At 54.1% G+C, this 23,585-nt stretch overlaps 1 protein-coding gene across 1 annotated transcript in view; it reads left to right on the top strand.

Annotated features, from left to right (window-relative positions):
* The window catches only part of TTBK1 (tau tubulin kinase 1), a 42,341-nt gene extending 26,988 nt beyond the window's left edge, over positions 1–15,353 (top strand). Inside the window, exons 13-14 of the mRNA XM_023212868.1 lie at positions 9,813–11,401; positions 12,074–15,353. Of these exons, the coding sequence (XP_023068636.1) occupies positions 9,813–11,401; positions 12,074–12,470 (1,986 nt within the window). The 3' untranslated portion in view covers positions 12,471–15,353. The remainder of the gene's footprint in view (positions 1–9,812; positions 11,402–12,073) is intronic.
* The last annotated feature ends 8,232 nt before the right edge of the window (positions 15,354–23,585 follow it).

Here is a 23,585-nt window from a genome sequence, read left to right as displayed (position 1 = left end):
GGGCTCCCTGCTCAGTCTATAGAGAAGAGGGGAGTTGTCAGCAAGCCATATTTTCCTTCCTTTCCCATTCCCACCTTGCCATGGGGTGGCATCCAGATGGGAGTCACTCCAGAGTACTGGGGTTGGTTGAAATGGCTGAACCCTGTCTCTCCAGAGACCTCCAACCCCTCAATCCCACATGGCCACAAGCAGCCCACAGCAGCTCTGGGGATCAGGTGGGCAGAGGAGGAGTTAGTGTGAGAAAGCAGGGGCTCCAAAACCTGACCTCAGTGGGACTGGCGAGGTCCTGGGGTCAGGCTGACAGATGGGAAGACACTGGCATCTGTGGGCACCGAATGGGTGTCACCAATTCACACATCAACAAGAGCCAAACAGTGTCAGGGAAGTGGCAGGTTCAGGGACTGTGGTAAACAGGGGAACTCCCACACCCCTACCGTCCTCTGCTCAACCAATTGTTGCCACTATCTTCTAATTTTTATTTGAAATCTCCCAATTTTTAATTGTTGGCATCTAATTTTAAAAAGAAAAATCACTGTATGAACCAAGCCAAAATGGTTTACAGGCAGAGGTGACCTAAACTCATTTTGCAACCACTGTGAGCCTGAGGACTTCCCGCACCACCCTCTGTCCAGGGCTGCAGCACTCCAAGGTGACAGCGTTCTTACCCAGGAACTTGAACCTGGCCAGTGGGGATGTGTGGTGTGTGCTGTGTGTATGCATGTGGTGTGCATAAGTGCCTGAATGAGTGCGGCGGCCAGTGGACCTTTTTGTGGTGAGTGGGGGCCTCCTGGTGGGACTAGTATTTTCTCCATGGGAGAGGGACCCTGGGTCTGTGACAAATGCGCTAGTAAATTTTCGATAATATACATCCCCCACACACTCAAGGCAGCTTGGGTCACAGCAATAACCACTGAACACTCTCATCCCAACCGCTAACATCCTGAACCCAATGATAACCCTTTGCATTTCCAGTTTTGGGGAAAACAGACACAGCCCTCCCTGCCCAGTGGGTGGGGGATGGTGGCACCTCTGAGCCATGTTGGTCCCAGGACCCCTGGACTCGGACTCGCTCTCTCTTCTGCCCTGCCTAGTTCCCTTTTTCTGGGGAGAGGTGGTGCTGTCTTGCTCAGGCAGTGGTGGGGGGAGCCTTGGGCCCCTGGGTAGGCAGAAGGAGCTGTGTAAATGTATCTATAGGAAGTGGGCAGTGGAGGGGACCATACTTGGGGAGGGTGTGGCTCTGACCGGGGGTGGGGGCAACTCCAGTTGTGTGTGGGGAGCTTGGAAAATGCTGTATCCTCTGCTGTCCTTGGGTTGATGTGGTACTTGGGGATGGAAGTGTAGATCTCTCAGGAGGGCCTGAGACCCATCCCACCCTACCCCAAACTCCACTTAGACCTGGGACACATTCAACTCAATGTTGGGGAGGGTGGGTCAGGAACCAGCCCACCCTCCATACAGTCAGCCCCTGAAAATGTCAAGCATCCTTCTCCCTAAGGGAGAGGCTCCAGGTCTGAGGGCCACACCCTTCCGATAGCCCTCTGGCTCCCCACACGCCATCCAGTGAGCCTCACGGCCCAGGAGGCCCCAGCCTGAGTGCCCGCTTCCTCCAAATGAGGGGTGGGGACGGGGTGGAGAGGAGAGGGAAATGGAGCCCACAGAACTCCTTCCTAGAACCTTCCTAGACTCTCCTCCACTCGGCTCCACTTTCAGTCCCACCACGCACCCTCCCTCCCTGCACAGGCTGTGGGGGTGCGGGCAGTGGGGTCCACATGGCCAATCATTGACCGGCCCTCATACACTCACACTCACAGCCACACTCACTCACTCTCCCTCCGTAGCTGCGCGCACTTCGCCCACTCTCCGGACCCTGCACTAGCAGCCCCGGCCCGGAGCGCACGAGGACTGCGCAGCCGGACCCTCGCAGGTCCCCAAACCAGGGCCCCAGTCCCCCCGCCCCCCCCCGCGGCCCGCGCCCCGAATGTACGGCCCGCCCCACACAGCGCCCCGCAGCCCCCGCCGGACTTCGGCCCCGCCGCGCTCCCGCCCCGCCCTGCCGCCGAGGCTTCCCCTGGGTTCGCGTCCCCCACCGCCCCCGCCGCCCCCGCCTTCGCGCCCGTTTTCGTTTGCTTTTCCGTGCTGCTGGCTGGCGGCCGCTGGGGTCCCTGGCCCCCGGGCGTGGGCGGGCTGGAGTGGGGCTCCCCTCAGTGCTGCCAGGCGGATGGGGGCGGGGGGAGGCGTTCAGCTAGGTCTCCAGGCTGGGAGGGCCCCGTCGCCCTACTCCCCTGATTCCCGTTACCTCATAGCCCGTCAAGTTGCCCCCTACCCCCGCCCCAATAATTGGCCTTGCAATTGGATGCCAAAGAGCCCAGAGTTGAGGGGGAGCAGAGCTTTGAGCCCAGGTCTCTCAGAGCAACCCAACAGCCCCCTTTTTGCCCACGTCCCAGTCCGCGTCCCCTGCCCCATCCCACCACTGAGGGCCCTGGGGGCCCCCAAACATGCCCCCCCATTTCCAGCTCTTCCCACACCCCCACCCCCGAAAATAAAACTCAGGGACCAACATCTGCTTCCTTTGCACTTGCTCCGTCGACCCCGCCCCCCGCTCGGAGGGGCTTCCGTGGGGGAGGGAACGGGGCTCCGGGCCCTCAGAGTTCTCAGTGTCTAGCGAGGAGAGGGGCTGGCCCCTGCCCCCCGATAATTGGGACTGGTGGGAGAGAGAAACTCAGCACCGGGGCCCAGCGGAGCCCCTTCCTGCGTCCGGAGACGCTTTCTAATTGCGGGGGTGGGGGCGGAGTAGGGGAGGGATAGGAAGAGGATTAGCGAGAGGACCCTCGCGGAGGTCCTGAGTCCCAGTCGGTTTATTCCTGAGCCTTCCCCTCCCATCGTAAGTCCTTCCCTCGACCCTCCCTTTTGTACTGCAATAATACTGTATTATACGCTTGCACTATTCCCCGACCCTGGCCAGTGGAAGCATGCACGAAAAACTCAAAACCACACACTCACACTCACACACACACACGCACACGAAGATGGGACGCTTTTTTTCTTTCTCTCTCTCTCCGGGGTGCGTCCTCCTTAGTGTACATAGCGGCGTCGGGGGGTGGCCCCAGGCCCGGGTAGAAAAGCATGCACTGAGACCCCCGCCCCTAGACTGCGAGTACTGTACAAATCCAACACTTGAAACCGACACGCACACGCGCGGCGCCGCCACGGGGGTGGGACACGGACACGCACCCACGCGCACACGGCCGCGCACGGGCGGGGAGGGGGCGCCCCGCCGTCAAGCGTCGCTGTGCGAGGGATCTTGTGCCTTTTTAAGTCCCTGTATGTTAATGCAGACAATCCGGAGAGCTTGTGTACTACCAAATCCTGATTAAAGACGCCTTCCAGGAACCTGCGCCTCCGCCTGCTTTCTTTCACCCTCCCACTTCTTTTCCCAACTCTCAGTGTAGACCCTGGCTCTGAGGTCGCCCGTCTGGGCAGAGGGCAGGGGCTAGTCTGTTGCTGACTCTGGGACTGAGGGGTGGGCAAGTTCCAAGTCAGTGGATGAGCTTCGTCCACACCTTAGCCAGGCAGCTGGGTGAGGAGGGCACTCCAGAGGTTTGGGCCTAGTTGGACTTGAGTCACCCTCGCGCTGCTGGCAGTCGCCTTTCACTGAACAGGTCGGGAGGGAAGGGGTGAGTGGACTCTGTTCTCTGGGGCTCAACTCCAAATTGCCAACTTCTGAGTGGGGATAGAGGGTGTGTACAAGTAGGGGGCTGGACCCACCAGGCCCAGGGATCAGTTCTCTATGGGATCAGGATTTTGAGACCAAGTGTCTGGTGGGACTAGAAAGCTAGGATGCCAGAGGCCTGTGAGAGGACACTGCACTGAGGAGCCTCCCCTGGCCCTCTGCTACGATAGGCGATCTGAGAAATATGGGAGATGCAGCCCTGGCCTTGGGGGTGCCAGGGTGGGGGTGGTCCGCCAAGGAGGGACACTGGAGCATGGACTGTGAGAGCCTGGGGTTGGGGGTGCAGGGATGCAATATGGGTTGAAGGAGAACTCAGTCAGCGGGAGGGCTGGGCCACTAAGACGGAAATAATGGCAGACTTCTGAGACTGGAGAGAGAGGGGAAAGGTGAGGAGGACGATGTAAAAGAGGAAGGCCGCCATGCCTCCACCCCACCCCCGCACACTGACAAACAGGAAGGCAAAGGGGCAAGCTCCAGCTGCATTCCCAAAGCCCCCAGGCATTTAGAAGACCCGGGGGGTCACACAAGCTGTCAGCTCCTCGCCCTGGGGCAGGCAAGGGTGGGTTTTGGACAGAGATGTGGGGTCAAGTGTGTGCAGTTCTGCATAGACCTAGGGTAGGTGGCCATGTTCCCGGGTCATCTTACCCCTTCTGCCACCTTCCCCTTCCGCAGCACTCCTGGGTGTGGGGTGAAGTGGAGGGAGGGCTCTTGGCCTGTCAGAGACGTTGGGAGAGTGGCGACACAGACAGACAAACGCAGGTAGGGTCTGGGAAAGGCGGTGCTGAGTGAGGAGCTGACAGAGGTGATGCAGGCACATCTCACCTCCTCGCAGGTGGAGCGGGGGCGTCGGGGGTGCTTCTTCCCTAGTGGAGGAGAGCGGGTGGGAGGCGTGCCTGAGGCAGTTTCTGAGAGAGGAGAAGGAACTGCTGTGAGAGGCACAAGCCCCCTACCTCAGCATGGGAGGAGTGGGGAGCCAGGGCTCACCCTCCTGCTTCCGCCACACTTCGCCTCCCAGCCCCGCATCTTCGACTTCGGGACCGTGGGCTGGGGTGCAGTGCTGAAGTCTGGAGCTGGCTGGGGTCCACACCGGAGTGGCTCCATGCACCCTGTGTGGGGATTAAGGATGGGCTATGTGGAGCCCCGTCTCCAGTGTTGGTGTCAGAGAAGTTTCCCCAAGGGCATGAGAGCCCAGTTTTGTTGGTGGCAATTGAAGATCAGAGTCTGGTCCATCCTCTCCCTTCACTTTTCCTCCTGACTGGAGTAAACATGGACTTGGACTGGGCTCTGGAGCTGGTGAGGCCTAGCCCTCTAGACAAGGCACAGTGGAGGGAGGGGCAGGGCTGGGACTTTCATTCTCTCTGAGGGTATCGGTTTGATTGACCTGTCCTCCTCCTCTCCCCACAGCCCAACCCTTACCACATATATGCCTTTGGCTGAACTCTGAATCACTAAGGAGCTTTAAAACAGCCAGATTTCTGGGCCTCATCTCTGACCTACAGAATCTGGGGGTAGGACCCAGGACTGTGCATTTTTAAAAAGCAACTCTGGACAAGCCAGGCCTGGGAACCACAATAAGCAGATGAGAATCATAAAGCTTGCTGCCCTGAGAAGGAAGCAAGAAGGTGTGAACTTTGTCGGACAGCTAAAGGGCCAGGCACACTGAAGGTGTCTGTGGATCACTGACTGAGTGAATGAACTCAAACTGGCAAATGGATGAATAATTCACTGGGCATCCAGGAGAGGCAGGGAGAGGGTTAGGCTACTCTCTGAGGAGGGAGGAATTTGAGCCCAGGCTCTGTCCCTCCCCAGCACAGAGCCAGATGGGGGAAGGGCAGAGGGACTTTGGAACTGAAAAGCCAGCATGCCTAGGTTGGTGTGGGGGTGGCGGTTATCCTTACGGCAAAGTTGTCCTCCCTGAGATTCACGGCTCTTCCTCCCAAAAGGCAGAGGGTTCCAGGTATCCCCACATGGGGCTGAGTGGGAGACACTGGAAAGAGTTTTGGGTCCTGGGCCACCCTGGTGGATGTGCTTCATAACCTGGACCAATGCCCAAATCCATGCCCTTCTCTGTGCCTCAGTTTCCCAGTCTGATTTTATGACTGATCATTGATTTCCAGTTCTCATTCCTCCTCTCTCCCAGGTAATAGGAAGGGAGGGCTTTGAGGCAGAAGAAAGGGTTCCACCTACAACCATCCAATGTGAGCACTGCGCGCGCGCACGCGTGTGTGTGTGTGTGTGTGTGTGTGTGTGTGTGTGTGTGTTGCGGGGGCATCCCATCCTCTCCATGGGGCCTTTTCAGAGAGATCCAGGACCTGGCCAGAGAGCAAAGGAAAGGGTGTCTCTAACCAAGGTGTCAGGGATTAGAGGGACAATAGGCAAAGGTTCTGTGGAGAATGGGAGGCCTGGTGGAGTTAAAGGCCACCCCTACTGGGCAGGATGTGTCTGGTGCCAGTTGGGTGAGTTCAGAGGTGGTTGGGAGAGAGACATGCTCAGAGCTCTCTGTCTGTCTGCCTGTCCCTGACTCTCAGTGCCAACACCCACCCACTCCATGGTCCCCACTCACCCGGGAGCTTACAGCAGCCCCTCCACCTCTACCCAGCCATTTTCTCTAGCCGTAACATTGGTGACTGGCAAAGTGTCCCAGCAGAAGGCCTGGCACAGAGTTGGTGCTTAGTGTTTGCTAAATGAGTGAATGGATTAATAAGAACGAATATTGTGTAGAAAAAGTACATTCGGGCCAGGCGCAGTGGCTCACGCCTGTAATCCCAGCACTTTGGGAGGCCGAGGCGGGCGGATCACGAGGTCAGGAGATCAAGACCATCCTGGCTAACTCAGTGAAACCCCGTCTCTACTAAAAATACAAAAAAAATCAGCCGGGCGTGGTGGTGGGCGCCTGTAGTCCCAGCTACTTGGGAGGCTGAGGCAGGAGAATAGCATGAACCTGGGAGGCGGAGCTTGCAGTGAGCAGAGATCGTGCCACTGTGCTCCAGCCTGGGTGACAGAGCGAGACTCCGTCTCAAAAAAAAAAAAAAAAAAAAAAAGTACATTCTTCTAGATACTTCCAGCCTATATGTGGAGGGGACAAAGATTTTGTTGTTGTTGTTGTTGTGGTTGTTGTTTTTGTGTTTTTTGAGACAGTGCTGCTCTGTTGCCCAGGCTGGAGTGCAGTGGTGCCATCACAGCTCACTGCAGTTTTGATCTCCTCAGCCTCCCGAGTAGCTGGGACCACAGGCGTGCACAACCATGCCCAGCTAATTTTTGTATTTTTAGTGGAAACAGGATTTTGCCATGTTCCCCAGGCTGAGGAGACTCTAGCAACCCTGTTTGAGCCAGGTAGGGAGCTTTCTGAGAAAGCTTTCTAAGAAAATTTTCTAACTAAGAAGAGTTTTCTAAGAAAGTTCCCTACCTGGCCCAAACAGGGTTGCTGGTGTCCTGTTGGAATCTGAAGCTATATTCTTGCATCACCTCCACCAAACCCTCACTGATGGTCTGATTACAGGGGAGATCATGGCAGTTGGGAAGGGGAGCAGCCACAGCCCTGGACAGACCCTCAGCCTTGGAGGTCTCTGCCTTTCTCTCCACCTGGCTTTGTGCTATTTGCATGGAGGCTTCGGCTGGCAGAGCCCTCTCCCTTCTCCACATCCTATTCCCCATAGGTGTGGCATCCAGGCTTTTCTGCCAATGACCTTCAAACCAAAGTGAGCAGAGCAGGAGGTGGGAGGTAAGGTGGGGAGAGAGCTAACATTTACTGAACAACTGCTATATGCCTTTGCTTATATGACCTCATTTATGATCACAACATTTGTGGAATGTGCATATCCCCACTTAGTTTCCTGATATAGAGAAAATAAGGACAATCTCTATCTCATTCATACTTGATCCACAGATTCTTAGACTATAACATGGTGACCAAGACAAGAGACATTCAAAGACCACTTCTTGAAGGAGTGAATGAAGAAGGCCTCAGGGATCTCTGTGTAAAAGGAGAGAGAACCCTATAAATACATGCATGTAGAACAACAGGTGGGAGATTCTCTCATGGAAAGATGTGAAAAACAAGTAGAAAAGGGAGAGTAAGTAAATCTGCTTGGTGGGTGGACAGGAACGTTGACAGGAAGGCTTTGTCTCTCCTTTGCTAAGACCGGGAGCTGCTTGAGCTGGTCTTGAAGGAAGGGTAGCAAGTTATCATGTGTAGAGAGGGGTGAGAGGGACCCCCAGGTGAAGGAAACTGCCTGGGCTAAGTGTGAGCTGGAAGATGCACTTAGGAACTTCTGGAAGCATCGGAATGGGTGAAGTGTAGGCAGGGGCAGGGGACCGAGGATGTTGCAGTAAGTGAGGCCACAGCAGCAGGTGGGAGCAGGTCATAGGGTTGGGTGGGGGATTCATGCGCCAAGTCAAAGATCTGAACTGTCTTAGGCCAGGCGCGATGGCTCACACCTGTAATCCCAGCACTCTGGGAGGCCGAAGCAGGTGATCACCTGAGGTCAGTAGCTTGAGACCAGCCTGGCCAACATGGCAAAACCCTGTCTGTACTAACAATACAAAAAAAATTAGCCGGGCGTGGTGGAGGGCACCTGTAATCCCAGCTACTGGGGAGGCTGAGGCAGGAGAATCACTTGAACCCGGGAGGCAGAGGTTGCAGTGAGCCCAGTGAGCTGAGATCAAGCCACTTGCACTCCAGCCTGGGTGACAGAGCAGGACTCCGAAAAAAAAAAAAAAAAAAAAAAAAAGATCTGAACTGTCTTCTAAGGACTGTGGCAGCCATAGCAGATTTGAAGCAGAGAGAGATGGAATCACATTAAGTTTCAGGAAGATCACTCAGGCAGATGTAAAAAGGATGGATGGCAGTACAGGATGGAGAGAGCAGGCCGGTGGCTGGGGAACCACAGAGAGGGCAAGGCTGTGCTCGTGGGCCTGGGGTAGCAGACACAGAAAGGTTTAAGAAGGATGCTTGGCAGGACTCCTTGGCAGCGTGGATGGGCAGGAAGGGGGGGGGCAGGAAAGTGGGGAGGCAGGATATCCCCAGGGCTTCTGGTCTGGATGGGCTGTGTTCTGCTAGCTCAGGAAGACAGAAGCCCAGCGTGTTAGAAAACGCTAGCAAAGTGCTGGACACCATCAGCACCGTCCCACCATGGAACAAAACTGTGTCAGCCCTAATGGGCCCAGGGCATTGCGGGTGCCTGGGGATGTCTGTGTATTGAACAGGGTGGATGCAGCTAGAGCAAAGGAAACACAGCAGCCAAGGTCCTGACCAGGTGGTCAGACCTTTCTAGTCTGGAAGGAAGGAGGCTAAGGGGGACATGGCAAGAGCCTAGAAAACCAAGGACTGGTTTGGCCATCACATTGCCAAAAGCTCTGCACAAAGCTTTGAAGAGGAAAACGGAATGGAGCTTAAGTATACCTGTCAAGGGCTGGACAAATTCCTGGCTGAGAGGATGGACTGGAGGTCCAGGGGCCCAGCCTGCACTTTTAAGGGTAGAGGACAGCCACGCCTTTGCCCTTGTCCAGCACAGGATCTGGTGGCCCTGGGTAGCCAGCTCTCTGGCCACAGAGAAACTGCACACCCGGAGGTGGTACTGAGGGCATCTAGGAGCCAGCCTGGCACAGCCCATCCAGGAAGTGGTGCAGACACCTGCCACCCATCTCTGGGCCTGGCTTTCTCATCTGTAAAAGGAAGGGCTGAGCTGCGTGGTGGTCGTGGTTCCTTTCAGTTTTCATTTTCTGTTATTGTCGCTGACTCGGGTGCAGGATGCACATGGTGATGAGAGGGGCTGGGGACATGGAGAGGCTGGGAGGCAGAAAGGCCACCAGGATCAGGGCCTGGGACTTCAGGGGACCGAGAGCATGGACAGTCATTCGTCAGAGGTTTGCTGAGCACTCACTAGGTGCCAGAGACCATTCTAGGCCCTGAGGACAGAGCAGTGAACAAGACAGACCAGATGCCTGTGCTTACCTTTATGGAGCTCACACTCTGGTAGATGACTCAGGCCTGTGAGTCTCCTAGCTTGTGGGTGCAGTTGAAGTCTTCCTGGGTCCAGGAGGGTGGGTGACCTCAGAGGGTCCCTGTGTGTGCCCCTTGCAGGTGTTCTCCATGGCGCCCCCATTTGAGGTGAATGGCCTCCCACGAGCTGTGCCTCTGAGTCTGCCCTACCAGGACTTCAAGAGGGACCTCTCCGATTACCGAGAACGGGCGCGGTTGCTCAACAGGGTCCGGAGGGTGGGCTTCTCGCACATGCTGCTCACCGCCCCCCAGGTCCCGCTGTCTCCTGTTCAGCCTCAGGCTAATGGGAAGGAGGAAGAGGAGGAGGAGGAGGAAGATGAGGAGGAGGAAGAAGAGGATGAGGAAGAGGAAGAGGAGGAAGAGGAAGAGGAGGAGGAAGAAGAGGAGGAGGAGGAGGAAGAGGAGGAAGAGGCTGTGGCGGCAGTTGCCTTGGGGGAGGTGCTGGGGCCTCGCAGTGGCTCCAGCAGTGAGGGCAGCGAGAGGAGCACCGACAGGAGCCAGGAGGGCGCCCCGTCCACGTTGCTGGCAGACGATCAAAAGGAGTCCAGGGGCCGGGCTTCCATGGCCGATGGGGACCTGGAGCCTGAGGAGGGTTCCAAAACGCTGGTGCTCGTCTCTCCTGGCGACATGAAGAAGTCGCCCGTCACTGCCGAACTGGCCCCCGACCCTGACCTGGGCACCCTGGCTGCCCTCACTCCTCAGCATGAGCGGCCCCAGCCCACAGGCAGCCAGCTGGACGTATCTGAGCCAGGCACCCTCTCCTCCGTCCTCAAGTCTGAGCCCAAACCCCCGGGGCCTGGGGCAGGGCCGGGGGCCGGGACAGTGACCACAGGGGCCGGGGGCGTGGCAGTCACCTCCTCACCCTTCACCAAAGTTGAGAGGACCTTTGTGCACATTGCGGAGAAAACCCACCTCAACGTCATGTCTTCCAGTGGACAAGCCTTGCGGCCTGAGGAGTTCAGCACTGGGGGCGAGCTGGGTCTGGAGCTGGCCTCTGATGGGGGCACTGTGGAGGAGGGGGCCCCAGCGCCCCTGGAGAACGGCCTCGCCCTGTCAGGGCTGAATGGAGCCGAGATAGAAGGCTGTGCCCTGTCTGGGCCCCCCGGGGAAACCCCCTCAGAGATGGCCACAAACTTACTGCTCAATGGCCCGGCCCTTGCAGACGGGCCAGCCCCGATGTCCCCGCTGGAGCCCAGCTCTGAGAAAGTGGCCACCATCTCCCCCAGACACCATGCTAGGCCAGGCTCTCGCCCCAGGAGCCGTATCCCCGTCCTGCTATCTGAGGAGGACACAGGCTCAGAGCCCTCAGGCTCACTGTCGGCCAAAGAGCGGTGGAGCAAGCGGGCCCGGCCGCAGCAGGACCTGGCGCGGCTGGTGATGGAGAAGAGGCAGGGCCGCCTGCTGTTGCGGCTGGCCTCAGGGGCCTCGTCCTCCTCCAGTGAGGAGCAGCGCCGTGCCTCTGAGACCCTCTCAGGCACGGGCTCCGAGGAGGACACGCCCGCCTCTGAGCCGGCAGCGTCCTTGCCCAGGAAGGCCGGGCGGGCAGCCACCACCCGGAGCCGGATTCCCCGCCCCATTGGCCTCCGCATGCCCATGCCTGCTGCAGCCCAGCAGCTCCCCAGCAGATCCCACGGCGCGGCCCCAGCATCAGACACAGCCATCACCAGCAGGTGAGAAACCGCTGCCAGCCCCAGGGTGGGCAGAGGGTGGCCACAGGCCTCCACCAGCAGGGGCTTCTCCAGAACCGAGGTCAGGGGCTATGGAAGATCAGGAGGGACCCTCAGCGACACCTCTGGTCCAGCGTCTCCCAACTGTTCTCTGCCTCACTCTGATTCGGGTTCCAGCCCTGTCACTGGGCTCAGGGGAATGGCTTCAGTAAGCATGTGTGGAGAGGGTGCCAGAGAGACCAGGCTTAGGAAAAGCTGATGGGGGCCAGTGGGTCCACACACAGCCTCTGGTACACCACGCCATGGGGCATTGGAAGCCAAAGGATAAAGCCCAGTGCTTTGACTCCTTGGGAGAAAACATTATTTCATATTAATATAAACATAGGTATATTCTAGATTAGAATGCAAAATCCATGAGAATTTTAAAGATGAAATGAGGACCCCAAAGAAAGCCAGCAGCAGGCTCTTCCAGCAGCAGCCTGGGAGCGTGTGGTCCCTCAAGGTCCTGCCCTAGAGGACAGAATGCCAGGCCTCAGTTTACCCATCTGTGCCATGGTCTCAGTCTCAGCTCTGAGGATGCAGGACTCCAGTGCTCAGTGCCCAGGAGGATTCTGAAATATTTCTCCTTGTTTTGTTTCTTTGCCCTCTTCTTTTCTCCTGCCTTCTGCTCTCAAGCAGGCTCCAGCTGCAGACTCCCCCAGGGTCGGCCACTGCTGCTGACCTCCGCCCCAAACAACCTCCTGGCCGCGGCCTGGGCCCAGGGCGAGCCCAAGCCGGAGCCAGGCCCCTAGTCCCGCGCAGCCCGGGCCTCCCCACGTCCACGTCCGCCGCGCGCAATGCCAGCGCGTCCCCCCGGAGCCAGTCCCTGTCCCGCGGAGAGAGCCCCTCCCCCTCGCACCAGGCCCGGCCCGGGGTCCCCCCGCCCCGAGGCGTCCCGTCGGCCCGGGCCCAGCCTGATGGCACCCCCTCCCCCAGGGGCTCCAAGAAAGGACCCAGAGGGAAACTCCAGGCTCAGCGCGCAACAACCAAAGGCCGGGCAGGAGGCGCGGAGGGCCGGGCTGGGGCCAGATAATGACGCCCGCGGCTCTCCGCGGTCCCCCACCCTCACCCCGGCCCCCCACCCGCAGCCGGTCACACTGGAGCAGCTCCCAGCACAGCCTTACGCGCCCGACACGCGCCACCCTTGGCCCCAGCTTTCCGCCTGCACCCGCGAGGACGCACGGGAGCACACGCGGCGCCCCGCCAGCCCTCAGGGCCGGTGGGGGACGCGGCCCCGCGCCGCGGGGAGGGTCTGCCTCCCCTTCCTCGCCCTGTGTCCTCTCATCCTCCTGCCGCCCAGTCAGGCCGGCCAGCCTCACATCAGTCTCTCCGCCCCGGGGAAGGCTCAGCCACTTTTCATCGAGGACTCCACTTCTGGGGATGCCCGGTTCGTTCGCCCACCAGGCCTAGGCTGCTCTCCATGCTCCCCCAGCAACCTCTGCCTACACCTCCTGAGGCGCTTTGCCCTCCTCCGACCCCTTTCCAGCCAAAGTCCCCCTACCCCTTCAGAGAAGTAGCCTCAAATTCCAGAAGTAGAGGCTCCAGCCTCCCCGCGAGGGTCCAGCCCCACAGTCTTCTGGGAGCCATTGTGGCCAGGGACGGCCTCTGGACTACCAGGCTGGGGTTGGGGACCCAGGGGATATCGGTCTACTCAGGTGTGAGGGGGCAGGTCTGACCTGCCCCAAAGTTGACTCCATCCTGGACAACTCGGTGGGAGGCAGTGGGCAAGTGATCTTGGAGATGGGTGGGCAGGTGATTCTGTGGGCAGGGGATGTGCTCCCCTGCACCTTTGGGGTGCAGAAACCTCTTGCCTCCTAAATTTGGGTGGAGCCTCTGTGGGAACTAGAGGAAGCGTGTGGGCTGCCTTCGCGGGCAAGTATTTCCCAGTGGGATGTTGGAGGGGGCTTTAACAAAGTTTTACTCCCTCCCCTGTTCCCCGATCTAGTGTTCAGGAGCCCTCACCATCAGGAATTCCTTCCTGTCATCTAACCTCAGTCCTGTCTACTGCAGTTCCAGCCAACCTGCTCTTTCCTGAGTTCAATGCAGGTGGAAAGTGTCTGGTTACCATCTTTGCGCTGGCCATTTGGAGATTCGGGGACTCAGTTCTGGTGGGGTCACCCTCCCTGTCCTCCCTTCTGTGGGAGGGAGGGAGGGCTGGCTCAGGCATCATCTCCCGCAATGGGCAGAGAGAGCAGAGACAGGTCGACCAACAGACAGCTGGCCCCTGGAGGCAGGAAGGCCCTTCTAACTTCCAGATTGTATGCTTGAGTGATGGGTCCCCAGTCCAAGCCCACTCTTCCCTCAGCTCACCCTTCAGCCTGTTTCTTCTTGCCCCGACCCCAGCCCGTGCAGCCACTCTACTCCAGGAATGGATGTGGGGACTCTTCCTGGGTTCTGGCTCCTGCATAGCTCACCCCACCTCATCATGAGCCTCAACTGCCTACATCTGGGGCAAGCAGCACACCGGCTGCAGATGGGACAGCCAGCCCTGCCTATCTGGACAGGCCCCTGCAGCCTCTGTCCCCTGGCCTAGCCTCTCTGTCCTTCCCTGAGTCACAGAGAGCAAGCCAAGACATCCAGGGAAAGAGGAAGAAAGGCCTTAGTGTGCCCCAGCGGTCTGGCTGCATCCAGCCACCATCACCCAGAAGGATGCCCATGAGGCAGCTGACCCTGAAAGCAGCCTCCCCCTCATGGAGAGTCAGCAGCTTGGGCAGCCACTTTCAGGCCGCGGTGGTGGCTTCTCTGCAGACCAGCCGAGGGGAGGACTCCTGGGTGGACAGTCTTTGATGTCCACCCTACGCTGATGCAGAAGCTCCCAGAACACTCAGGAAACTTCTCCGGACAGAGCCCTCCTTGTCAACTTGAGGCCCTCCCAAGACCCTCTACTGCCCTCTGGGTCCAGCAGAGGGGGTGGAGGAGGGACCACTGCCTCCCACCTAGAGCTTCTCCGAATGACAATCAGCTCGTGCCAGGTGGGGACCAGGGCATGACTCCTGGTGCCCAGGCCCTGGGCCTGCTCCTTGCCACCAACCGAACCGTGAATGTAGGGCCCCCAGCCTCACCTCTGCCCCAGGACCAACAACACCCTGGTTTGGAGCTGGGAGGAAGAGGGGGACCTGAGAGAGCCCCAGGTCCATTCTACCCCCAGCTTCACTCAGCACTGGAGCTGGCAGAGACGCAAAACCCAGTCTTCCCTTGGGATTCCGAACCACCCTAGGGCTCCCAACTGACCTCAGGCCTCTGAGTCACTGAATGTCACCAGGTGAGGTGGGAGAGGGAAAGTGGGCCAGTGGGGAGGGGTCACCTAGGGGACTGCCTCTGTGCCTCTCCCCAGGAAGGATCCACAGCAGAGGAAGCCACATCTCCCAGTGTCCCCAACCCCAGCTGCAGCCTCTTCCCGCTGAGCATTCATTCTCTCCACCAGGCCTCCAGGTCCTGAGCCCTTCCTCTGTAAAAGTGTCACACCACCTCCCTCAGCACTTTCCCATCAGAACAACCTATGTCACTGACTCAGATGCAGGGTCTGCTCACCCCAACACATGCCTTCCCTCCCCAGCCGCACCGTGCACGAAGGGGGCACAGGAGAGGAGAGGGGCTGTGCCCCAGGCTCCCCATTTCCCAGCTCCTCACAGGGGCCTGGTTTGCTCAGTCTTCTCAACTCCAGGGACTAGCCCTGGTGGGCATGGGGTGGAGAGCAGGAAGTTGCCCTTCCCCCCCCTTGGGAAGCCACCTAAGAATGTTTACATGCCAAACAGAATGTAACAACCCTCCCCAAGCCCTTCCCAGTCACTGCATGGCCTCTGCCCATCCTGCACCTGTCCACCCCACCCCAACACCCTGGAAGCCACTGTCAATGATTAGATCGGGTCTCGGAAGGGAAGTAGCCATCACACCATTAAAAAGCCTGTGGACCTTTTTCTGTTGGCCTGGACTCTTCTTCCCTGCGGGAGGGCAGGCAAAACCCAGTTCCTGGGGCTGGGGCTGGGCAGGAAAGTGGAGCACAGGTTGGTGGGCAAGTGCAGAGGTACTGTCCTGGAGGCAGGGGAGGAAATGAAAGCTCAGGACAGACATAGGTAACTTGCTCAGGGTCACAGAGGAGGGAAGGGGACTGTCCTGCTGTCCTTCTGACTGCAAAGCGTACACTCTCACAGCCCTCTGGATGCTTCTCCTGAGGGCCAGAGACTGAGTCTGGCTTTGTGTAGAGAGGCCAGGAGGAAGAATTTTTTTAATTATTTGTGCAAATTGATGGAGTACATGAGAAATTCTGTTACATGTATATAATGTGTAGTGACCAAGCCAGGGTGTTTACAGCATCCATTACCCAAGTACAATACATTTTGGTTAAATAGAGTCACCTTACTCTGCTTTTGAACAATGAATTTATTCCTTCTATCTAACTGTATGTTTATACCCTTTATTTATTTTTATTTATTTATTTATTTATTTATTTATTTATTTATTTTTTGAGAGGGAGTCTTGCTCTGTTGCCCAGGCAGAAGTTCAGTGGTGTGATCTCAGCTCACTGTAACCTCCGCCTCCCAGGTTCAAGTGATTCTTGTGCTTCAGCCTCCCAAGTAGCTGGGATTACAGATGTGTGCCACCATGCCCAGCTAATTTTTGTATTTTTACTAGAGACAGGGTTTCGACATGTTGGCCAGACTGGTCTCGAACTCCTGACCTCATGTGATCGGCCCGCCTCGACCTCCCAAAGTGTTGGGATTACAGGGGTGAGTCACCACACCCTGCCTGTACCCTTTAATTCACTTCTCTTCCTCCTTGCAACTCTCGAGGAAGAACTTTCATTACCCCAAAGTTAACAGACAAAAGTGAGAGTGTGTGGAAAACCACGCAGTGTAGCAGCTCACAGGCAACGTTATTATTATGAAAACATCTATCAAAATCACAAATGAGCATAGCTTGTGTCCCAGCTTCTCTACTTTAGAACTGCATCCTATGGATGTACTTGTACACTTGCAAAATTACATGTGTCCAAAATTATTCACTGCAGTCTTCTTTGTATGGCTCCAGAAAGCCTCATCTGCACTTGTGAAACCCAGAAAGTTCTGAAAACTGGGATTTCTCCCATTAGATTGGCACACACCCACTTCCTTGTTATAAAAAAAAAAAAAACTGACAAGACCATTTATAATGTTTCTTAATTCCACTTATCATCCATATTTGCAATGGAAACATTAACATATTTGATGATGGGGTAGGTCCCATTAGGGTATTTTATTTTATTATTTTTTATTTTTTTGAGACGGAGTTTTGTTCTTGTTGCCCAGGCTGGAGTGCAGTGGTGCGGACTCAGCTCACTACTACCTCTGCCTCCCAGGTTCAAGCTATTCTCCTGCCTCAGCCTCCCCAGTAGCTAGGGTTACAGGTGCCTGCCACCACACCCAGCTAATTTTTGTATTTTTAGTAGAGACGGGGTTTCACCATTTTGGCCAGGCTGATCTTGAACTCCTGACCTCAGGTGATCTGCCTGCCTCGGCCTCCCAAAGTGCTGGGATTACAGACTTGAGCCACCGTGCCCAGCCCACCATTAGGGTATTTTATAATATATGGAATATGTGCTAAATTGCCTCTCTGAATATATATATAGTTGACCCTTGAACAACACAGGGGTTAGGGGCACCAAGCCCCTTGCTGTTGAAAATCTGCATAAAATTTTTGATTCCCCCAAGACTTCATCAGTAGCCTACGTTGACCAGAAGCCTTACCAATAATAAACAGTTGATTAACACATATTTTATATGTTTTATATATATTATATACTGTATTCTTACAATAAGATGAGCTAAAGAAAAGAAAATGTTATTTAAAAAACCATGAGGAAGAGAAACTATATTATTAAGTGGAAGTGGACCTCACTGTCTTCACATTGAGAAGGCTGAGGAGGAGGAGAAGAGGAGGGGTTGGTCTTGCTGTCTCAGGGGTGGCAGAGGCGGCAGGGGTAGAAGAGATGGAAGGGGAGCGGGAGAGGCAGGCACAAAACTTGTGACTTTCATTGAGAAAAATTAGTTTATAAGCAGACCAGTGCAGTTCAAACCCATGTTGTTCAAAGGTCAACCATACATGTATGTACTTCTGATCCCAACGGTTTGGATAAGAGACTATGGACCTATAAAAGTTCAGAAGAAATCTACATTCCCAACTGGGGCTGCTCAGTAGAGCATGGCCCACCCATAAAATGGGGCCCCCACCACGGGGTGATGTGAGACTCTAAGATGGAGGAGGCTAGCTGAGTGCTGTGGTGTGTCTGTAGTCTAGCCACTTGGGAGGCTGAGGTAGGAGGATTGTTTAAGCCCAGGAGATTGAGTCCAACCTGGGGAACATAGTGAGACCTCTTTCTCTAAAAAAATAAATGAGGAGTTGTCTCTTTGTATAGTATATACTTATGGACCAGTCTCCAAGACCAAGAATAAGAAAAAGAAGCATACATATAATGTACAATTTTGTATCTGGAAAGGAGGTGAAATGAATGAGAGGTGTCTGGCCGCCGTGGGGCAGGAGAGCTGGGCAGAAAGGAAGCTTTGCTCTAGTGTACATACTGTAGGAGTCTGTGAATTTTGAACCCTAGGTTCACTAGGTGTAAATCTTTCACCTCGTCAATATATAAACAACTTTGGTTCCAGGCCAGGCTCCTGGCTTTGCCTGCGATCTAAGGGAAAAAGGCCCATGCTCGCAAAGTCCTGCTGTCCCTCCAAGAAGGCCACCCCCTAGCATTAGAGAAACATCATGGCTCCTGGGACACTCTTTCCATTGGCATGGATGCCAGCGTGCTCTAGGCCCTGATTCATCAGCCTTCAGTGGAATCTCCATGTGATTTCACCTTCCTTCTTGTTTAAACTGTCAAAAGCAGGACATACTCATGGTAAAAAGGCAAATGCTAAAGGCTTATAAAATAAAAGCCCCCTCCCTATCCACGAAGCTGACCACATAGAGGTAACTCTTGCAAATGGCTTTGGTGTGTACCATTTCAGACCTTCCTTTTCCTATTTGTAATTAATAGCTCTCTTTCTGTCTATATATACATATTTATTATAAATAAAAAGAAGAACATATTATACCTACTATTCTGAAACATGTTTTGTTTTGTTTTGTTTTTTGTTTGTTTTTGTTTTTGAGACAGGGTCTCACTCTGTCACCCAGGCTGGAGTGCAGCAGCACAATCATGGCTCACTGCAGCCTCGACGCCCCTCCCCAGCCCTGGGCTCAGGTGGTCCTCCCTTCATATGTATATATATATGATGTTTTGGTGACTATCTTCTTTCACTTAGCATGTTTTCAAAGTACTGCCATATTGTAGCATTTATCAGTACTTCATTCCTTTTTATTGCCAAATAATATTTTACTATAGGGACATACCACATTTTGTCCATTTGTCAGTTGATGGACTTTGGGTTGTTTCTGCTTTAGACTATGATGAGTAATGCTGCTATGAACATTTGTGTACAAGTTTTTGTGTGGATGTATGCATTCACTTCTCTTGGGTATATACCTAGGAGTGGAATTGCTGCTGCTGGATCATATGGTAAAGATATGTTTAACATTTTGAATAATCACCAAACTTTTCCAAAATTGCTACATCATTTTACACTTCCACCAGCAATGATGAGAATCCTTGTGTTCTTTTTAAAGGCTACTCATATTCCATGGCATGAATGTTCCATAATCTATTTAACCAGCTCCATATTGATTTTTCATTACCTTTCTGACTTTTCACTATTTTCACTATTTCAAATAGTGCTAAACTTGGCGCTAGAACTTCTTGGCTCCAACCTATCTTACTTCTTCAAGTCTAATTCAGGCCGGGCGCGGTGGCTCAAGCCTGTAATCCCAGCACTTTGGGAGGCCGAGACGGGTGGATCACGAGGTCAGGAGATCGAGACCATCCTGGCGAACACGGTGAAACCCCGTCTCTACTAAAAATACAAAAAAAACTAGCCGGGTGAGGTGGCGGGCGCCTGTAGTCCCAGCTACTCCGGAGGCTGAGGCAGGAGAATGGCGTAAACCCAGGAGGCGGAGCTTGCAGTGAGCTGAGATCCGGCCACTGCACTCCAGTCCGGGCAACAGAGCAAGACTCCGCCTCAAAAAAAAAAAAAAAAAAAAAAAAAAAATACAAAAAACTAGCCAGGCGAGGTGGTGGATGCCTGTAGTCCCAGCTACTCGGGAGGCTGAGGCAGGAGAATGGCGTGAACCCGGGAGGCGGAGCTTGCAGTGAGCTGAGATCCGGCCGCTGCACTCCAGCCTGGGCAACAGAGCGAGACTCCGTCTCAAAAAAAAAAAAAACAGTCTAATTCTAGGAGAAACCCCCCAAATAATTAAATAGATAAAAATGGTACCTTATTGTATTTTTAAATTTTCTTGATTATTGAGATTGAATGAATAAATGTCATGGATTATTCATTCATTATTTATTTAATCCATCTTTCATTCATCCAACCCACTAATTTAACTAATTCTGCAGACTATTGCTGAGCCCAACATGTGCTAGAGGCTATGCCAGATGTTGGGCACTGACCAGGCATTGAGATAAAGCACAGCATGCCCTCAAGGAGGTGGTTGGGGCTGGGTGTGATGGTACGCGCCGGCAGTCCTAGCTGCTTAGGAGGCTGAGCAGGAGGATCACCCGAGCCCAGGAGTTTGATGCTGTACTGAGCTATGATCATGCCACTGTACTCCAACCTGGGTGACAGAGCAAGACCCTGTCTCTAAAAAAAAAAAAAAACAGTGATTGGAAATTAACTTTCATTTTACATGTGGCATGTGCCTGGATACATAGGGAGGAACCCCCAGCCCAGACTGAGAGCTTCAAGGAAGGCCCCCAGAGAGAGATGTGCCTCTTGGACTGAATTTTGAAGGACAAACAAACAGGAGCTGGTCAGATAGAGGAGAGGACATTCCTGGGATACAGGGGAGCAGCGTGGGCAAAGTGTGGGGGGCGAGACTGCATGGAGTTCAGTGTGGGGAGTCACAGGCATAAATCGTGGACTGGAAGAGAGGAATGACAAGGGAGCAGGGCCAGGCTTGGAGCCAGGGCGGGCTGTGCCAAGGAACAGGGCTTTAAGGCATTGCAGAGACACTCTGCCTACCTTCTGCCCCCAGGAGCCTGAGACTTGTCAGGCACATTCACTTCCCGAGGCCCAGCTTGGCTGTCAGGGACTACCTGATGCTCTGCATGTGGGGCCTCCCTGGTTCCTGGCAGACCTTCTCCCTGTTCCCCCACAGAAAGACATTTCTTTGTCCCATGGTCAAAGAGAGGTGTGAGGGAAGGGGCACAGAGAAATACATGGCTTGAGCAAGGTTGCTCTGTCAGGAGCTAGATGGGAGCCACAGACCAGGGACATTTAGATGAGCCTTTGTTGATAGAGAGGGGCCCCTCAGAAAGGAGACAGGGGTGGGAATGTGGAGGGTCTTGTGTCTCTGATCACCAGACGCTGGGGCCTGCTGAGATTTTCCCATGGCTACTGATGAGTCAAGGCCAGGACAAGAGTTGAGGCCAACCCAAGGCTAAAGGACTTAGAACCATCTTTCTAAGTCCTCAGGAGTTTCAGGAGCCTGCTTATTGCCCAAGGTGATGAGGTGATATGGAAGGAGAGTGTCTGCATGGCCATGGGTTAGAGGTAATATGACGTAAGCCCATTTTCAGCAACTCCAGGTGGCATCTTCTGCATTTCTCCCCACCTTTAAACCGGAAGTGGTGTAACACCATCCATTATTACCACCACCAATTTTACCACAGTCCGCACCTCTGTCTTCATTATCCACCATTACTAGCTTCATCTTTGCTCAGATCATAGACATTCTTCTTCCAAACTATACCATCACCACCACTAGGCTTTGAAGACATAATGATAAACAAAAGACAAGGTCCTTGCTGTCAGGGAGCTTACACAGCATCATCAGCTCCTTCACCATCACCACATCAGCAACATCATCATTACCACCATCATTACCACCATCACCACATCACCACCATCATTACCACCATCACCACATCACCATCATTACCACCATCACCACATCGCCACCACCATCATTACCACCATCACATCCCCACCACCACTATCATTACCATCACCACATCACCACCAGCATCATTACCACCATCACCATATCACCACCATCATTACCACCATCATTACCATCACCATATCACCACCATCATTACCACCATCACCACATCACCACCACCATTACCACCATCATTACTACCATCACATCACCAACATCATCATTACCACCATCACCACATCCCCACCATCATTTCCACCATCACCATATTACCACCACCATTACCACCATCACCACACCACCACCACCATTACCCTCACATCACCACCACCATCTTTACCACCCTCACATCACCACCACCATCTTTACCACCCTCACATCACCACCACCATCATTACCACCATCACATCACCACCACCACCATTATCACCATCACCACATCATCACCATTAGCATTACAACCATCACCACATAACCAGCATCATTACTACCATCAACACATCACCATCATCATCATCACCATCACATCACCACCAGCATCATTACCACCATCAACACATCACCACCACCATCATTATCACCATCACATCACCACCACCACCATTACCACCATCACCACCACCATCATTACCACCCTCACCACATCACCACCACCATCATTACCACCATCACATCATCACCACCATCACCAGATCACTGTCACCAGCATTACCACATCTGTCACATAATCCTCATCAGCACCACTACCCTCATGACCACATCACTACTACCAGTGGCCCTGGCCCCATCCTCTCATCTCTACTTCAATCACCCTGTCACCATCACTTCCATCACCAGAATCCCCACCCTCCCTTACTATTATACCATCCATCACCATGCTTACCACTGCAATTGATTTTGTCATTGCCACCATCAACAGTGTAGGAAATGATTACATGGGTTGCAGCAATGCTTAATGGTCACTGAAGCCCCAGTTAAGATGGGTAGGTCATCTGAGGTCACTCAATGGGGAGGGAGCAAAATAGTAAAAGGCCTAAAGTGTAAGAATTCCCTATTGCAAGCAATCTCAAATTGGTTATTCCAAGAATGTATTTTTTCCTGAACCCTCCAATATTTCTAGTAATAATTCCAATTAAGGAGTTATTTTTTCTTTTTCTTTTTTTTTTTTTTGAGTCAAAATTTTATTCTTGTACTCAGGCTGGAGTACAGTGGTGTAATCTCAGCTCATTGCAACCTCCACCTCCTGGGTTCAAGCGATTCTCCTACCTCAACCTCCCGAGTAGCTGGGATTACAGGCATGAGCCACCATGCCTGGTTAATTTTTGTATTTTCAGTAGATTCGGGGTTTCACCATGTTGGCCAGGCTGGTCTTGAACTCCTGACCTCCAGTGTCCACCCACCTTGGCCTCGCAAAGTGCTGGGATTACAGGCATGAGCCACCATGCCTGGCCAGGAGTTGTTATTTTTCCATTGCACAAGGCTCCTCTCCATCCAGTTGGGTATAAATGAAGGTCTCTACCTTGCCTCTGAGCTCAGGTTAGAATTCCCAGGTTGGAGGGATGGGAGGATGGTTAAAATACAATCAAAATCAGCTCTTAACTGATGATTCAGAGTTGATCTATCTATCCTCTGGTTAGACTCAGCATTTCATACCTGCCTGTCCAGCTCCATCATCAGCCATCATGGTCACTGTCACCATCATTCTTCAATGACATTAGAGACGAGAGCTTCCATATGGGGTAGGGCCAGGGAATAAGATGGAGTCAGAGGTAAAATTAATGCCAAATTACTCTCTGTGGAAAGAGGCTGTAGGTTTATTTATTTTTTATTTTTTGAGACAGAGTTCTGCTCCTGTTGCCCAGGCTGGAGTGCAGTCACACGATCTCGGCTCACTACAACCTCCGCCTCCCGGGTTCAAGTGATTCTCTTGCCTCAGCCTCCTGAGTAGCTGAGATTACAGGCGCTTGCTCCCATGTCCAGCTAATTTTTTGCATTTTTGGTAGAGACGGGGTTTTGCCATGTTGGCCAGGCTCGTATCAAACTCCTGACCTCAGGTGACCCACCCGCCTTGGCCTCCCAAAGTGCTGGGATTACAGGCATGAGCCACTGTGTCTGGCCGGAGCTGCAG

The sequence above is a fragment of the Piliocolobus tephrosceles genome, chromosome 5 (assembly GCF_002776525.5).
Source record: "Piliocolobus tephrosceles isolate RC106 chromosome 5, ASM277652v3, whole genome shotgun sequence".
Lineage (NCBI taxonomy): Eukaryota > Metazoa > Chordata > Mammalia > Primates > Cercopithecidae > Piliocolobus > Piliocolobus tephrosceles.
The sequence above is the reverse complement of the archived record's forward strand: the minus strand, read 5'-3'. Positions and strand labels throughout refer to the sequence as shown.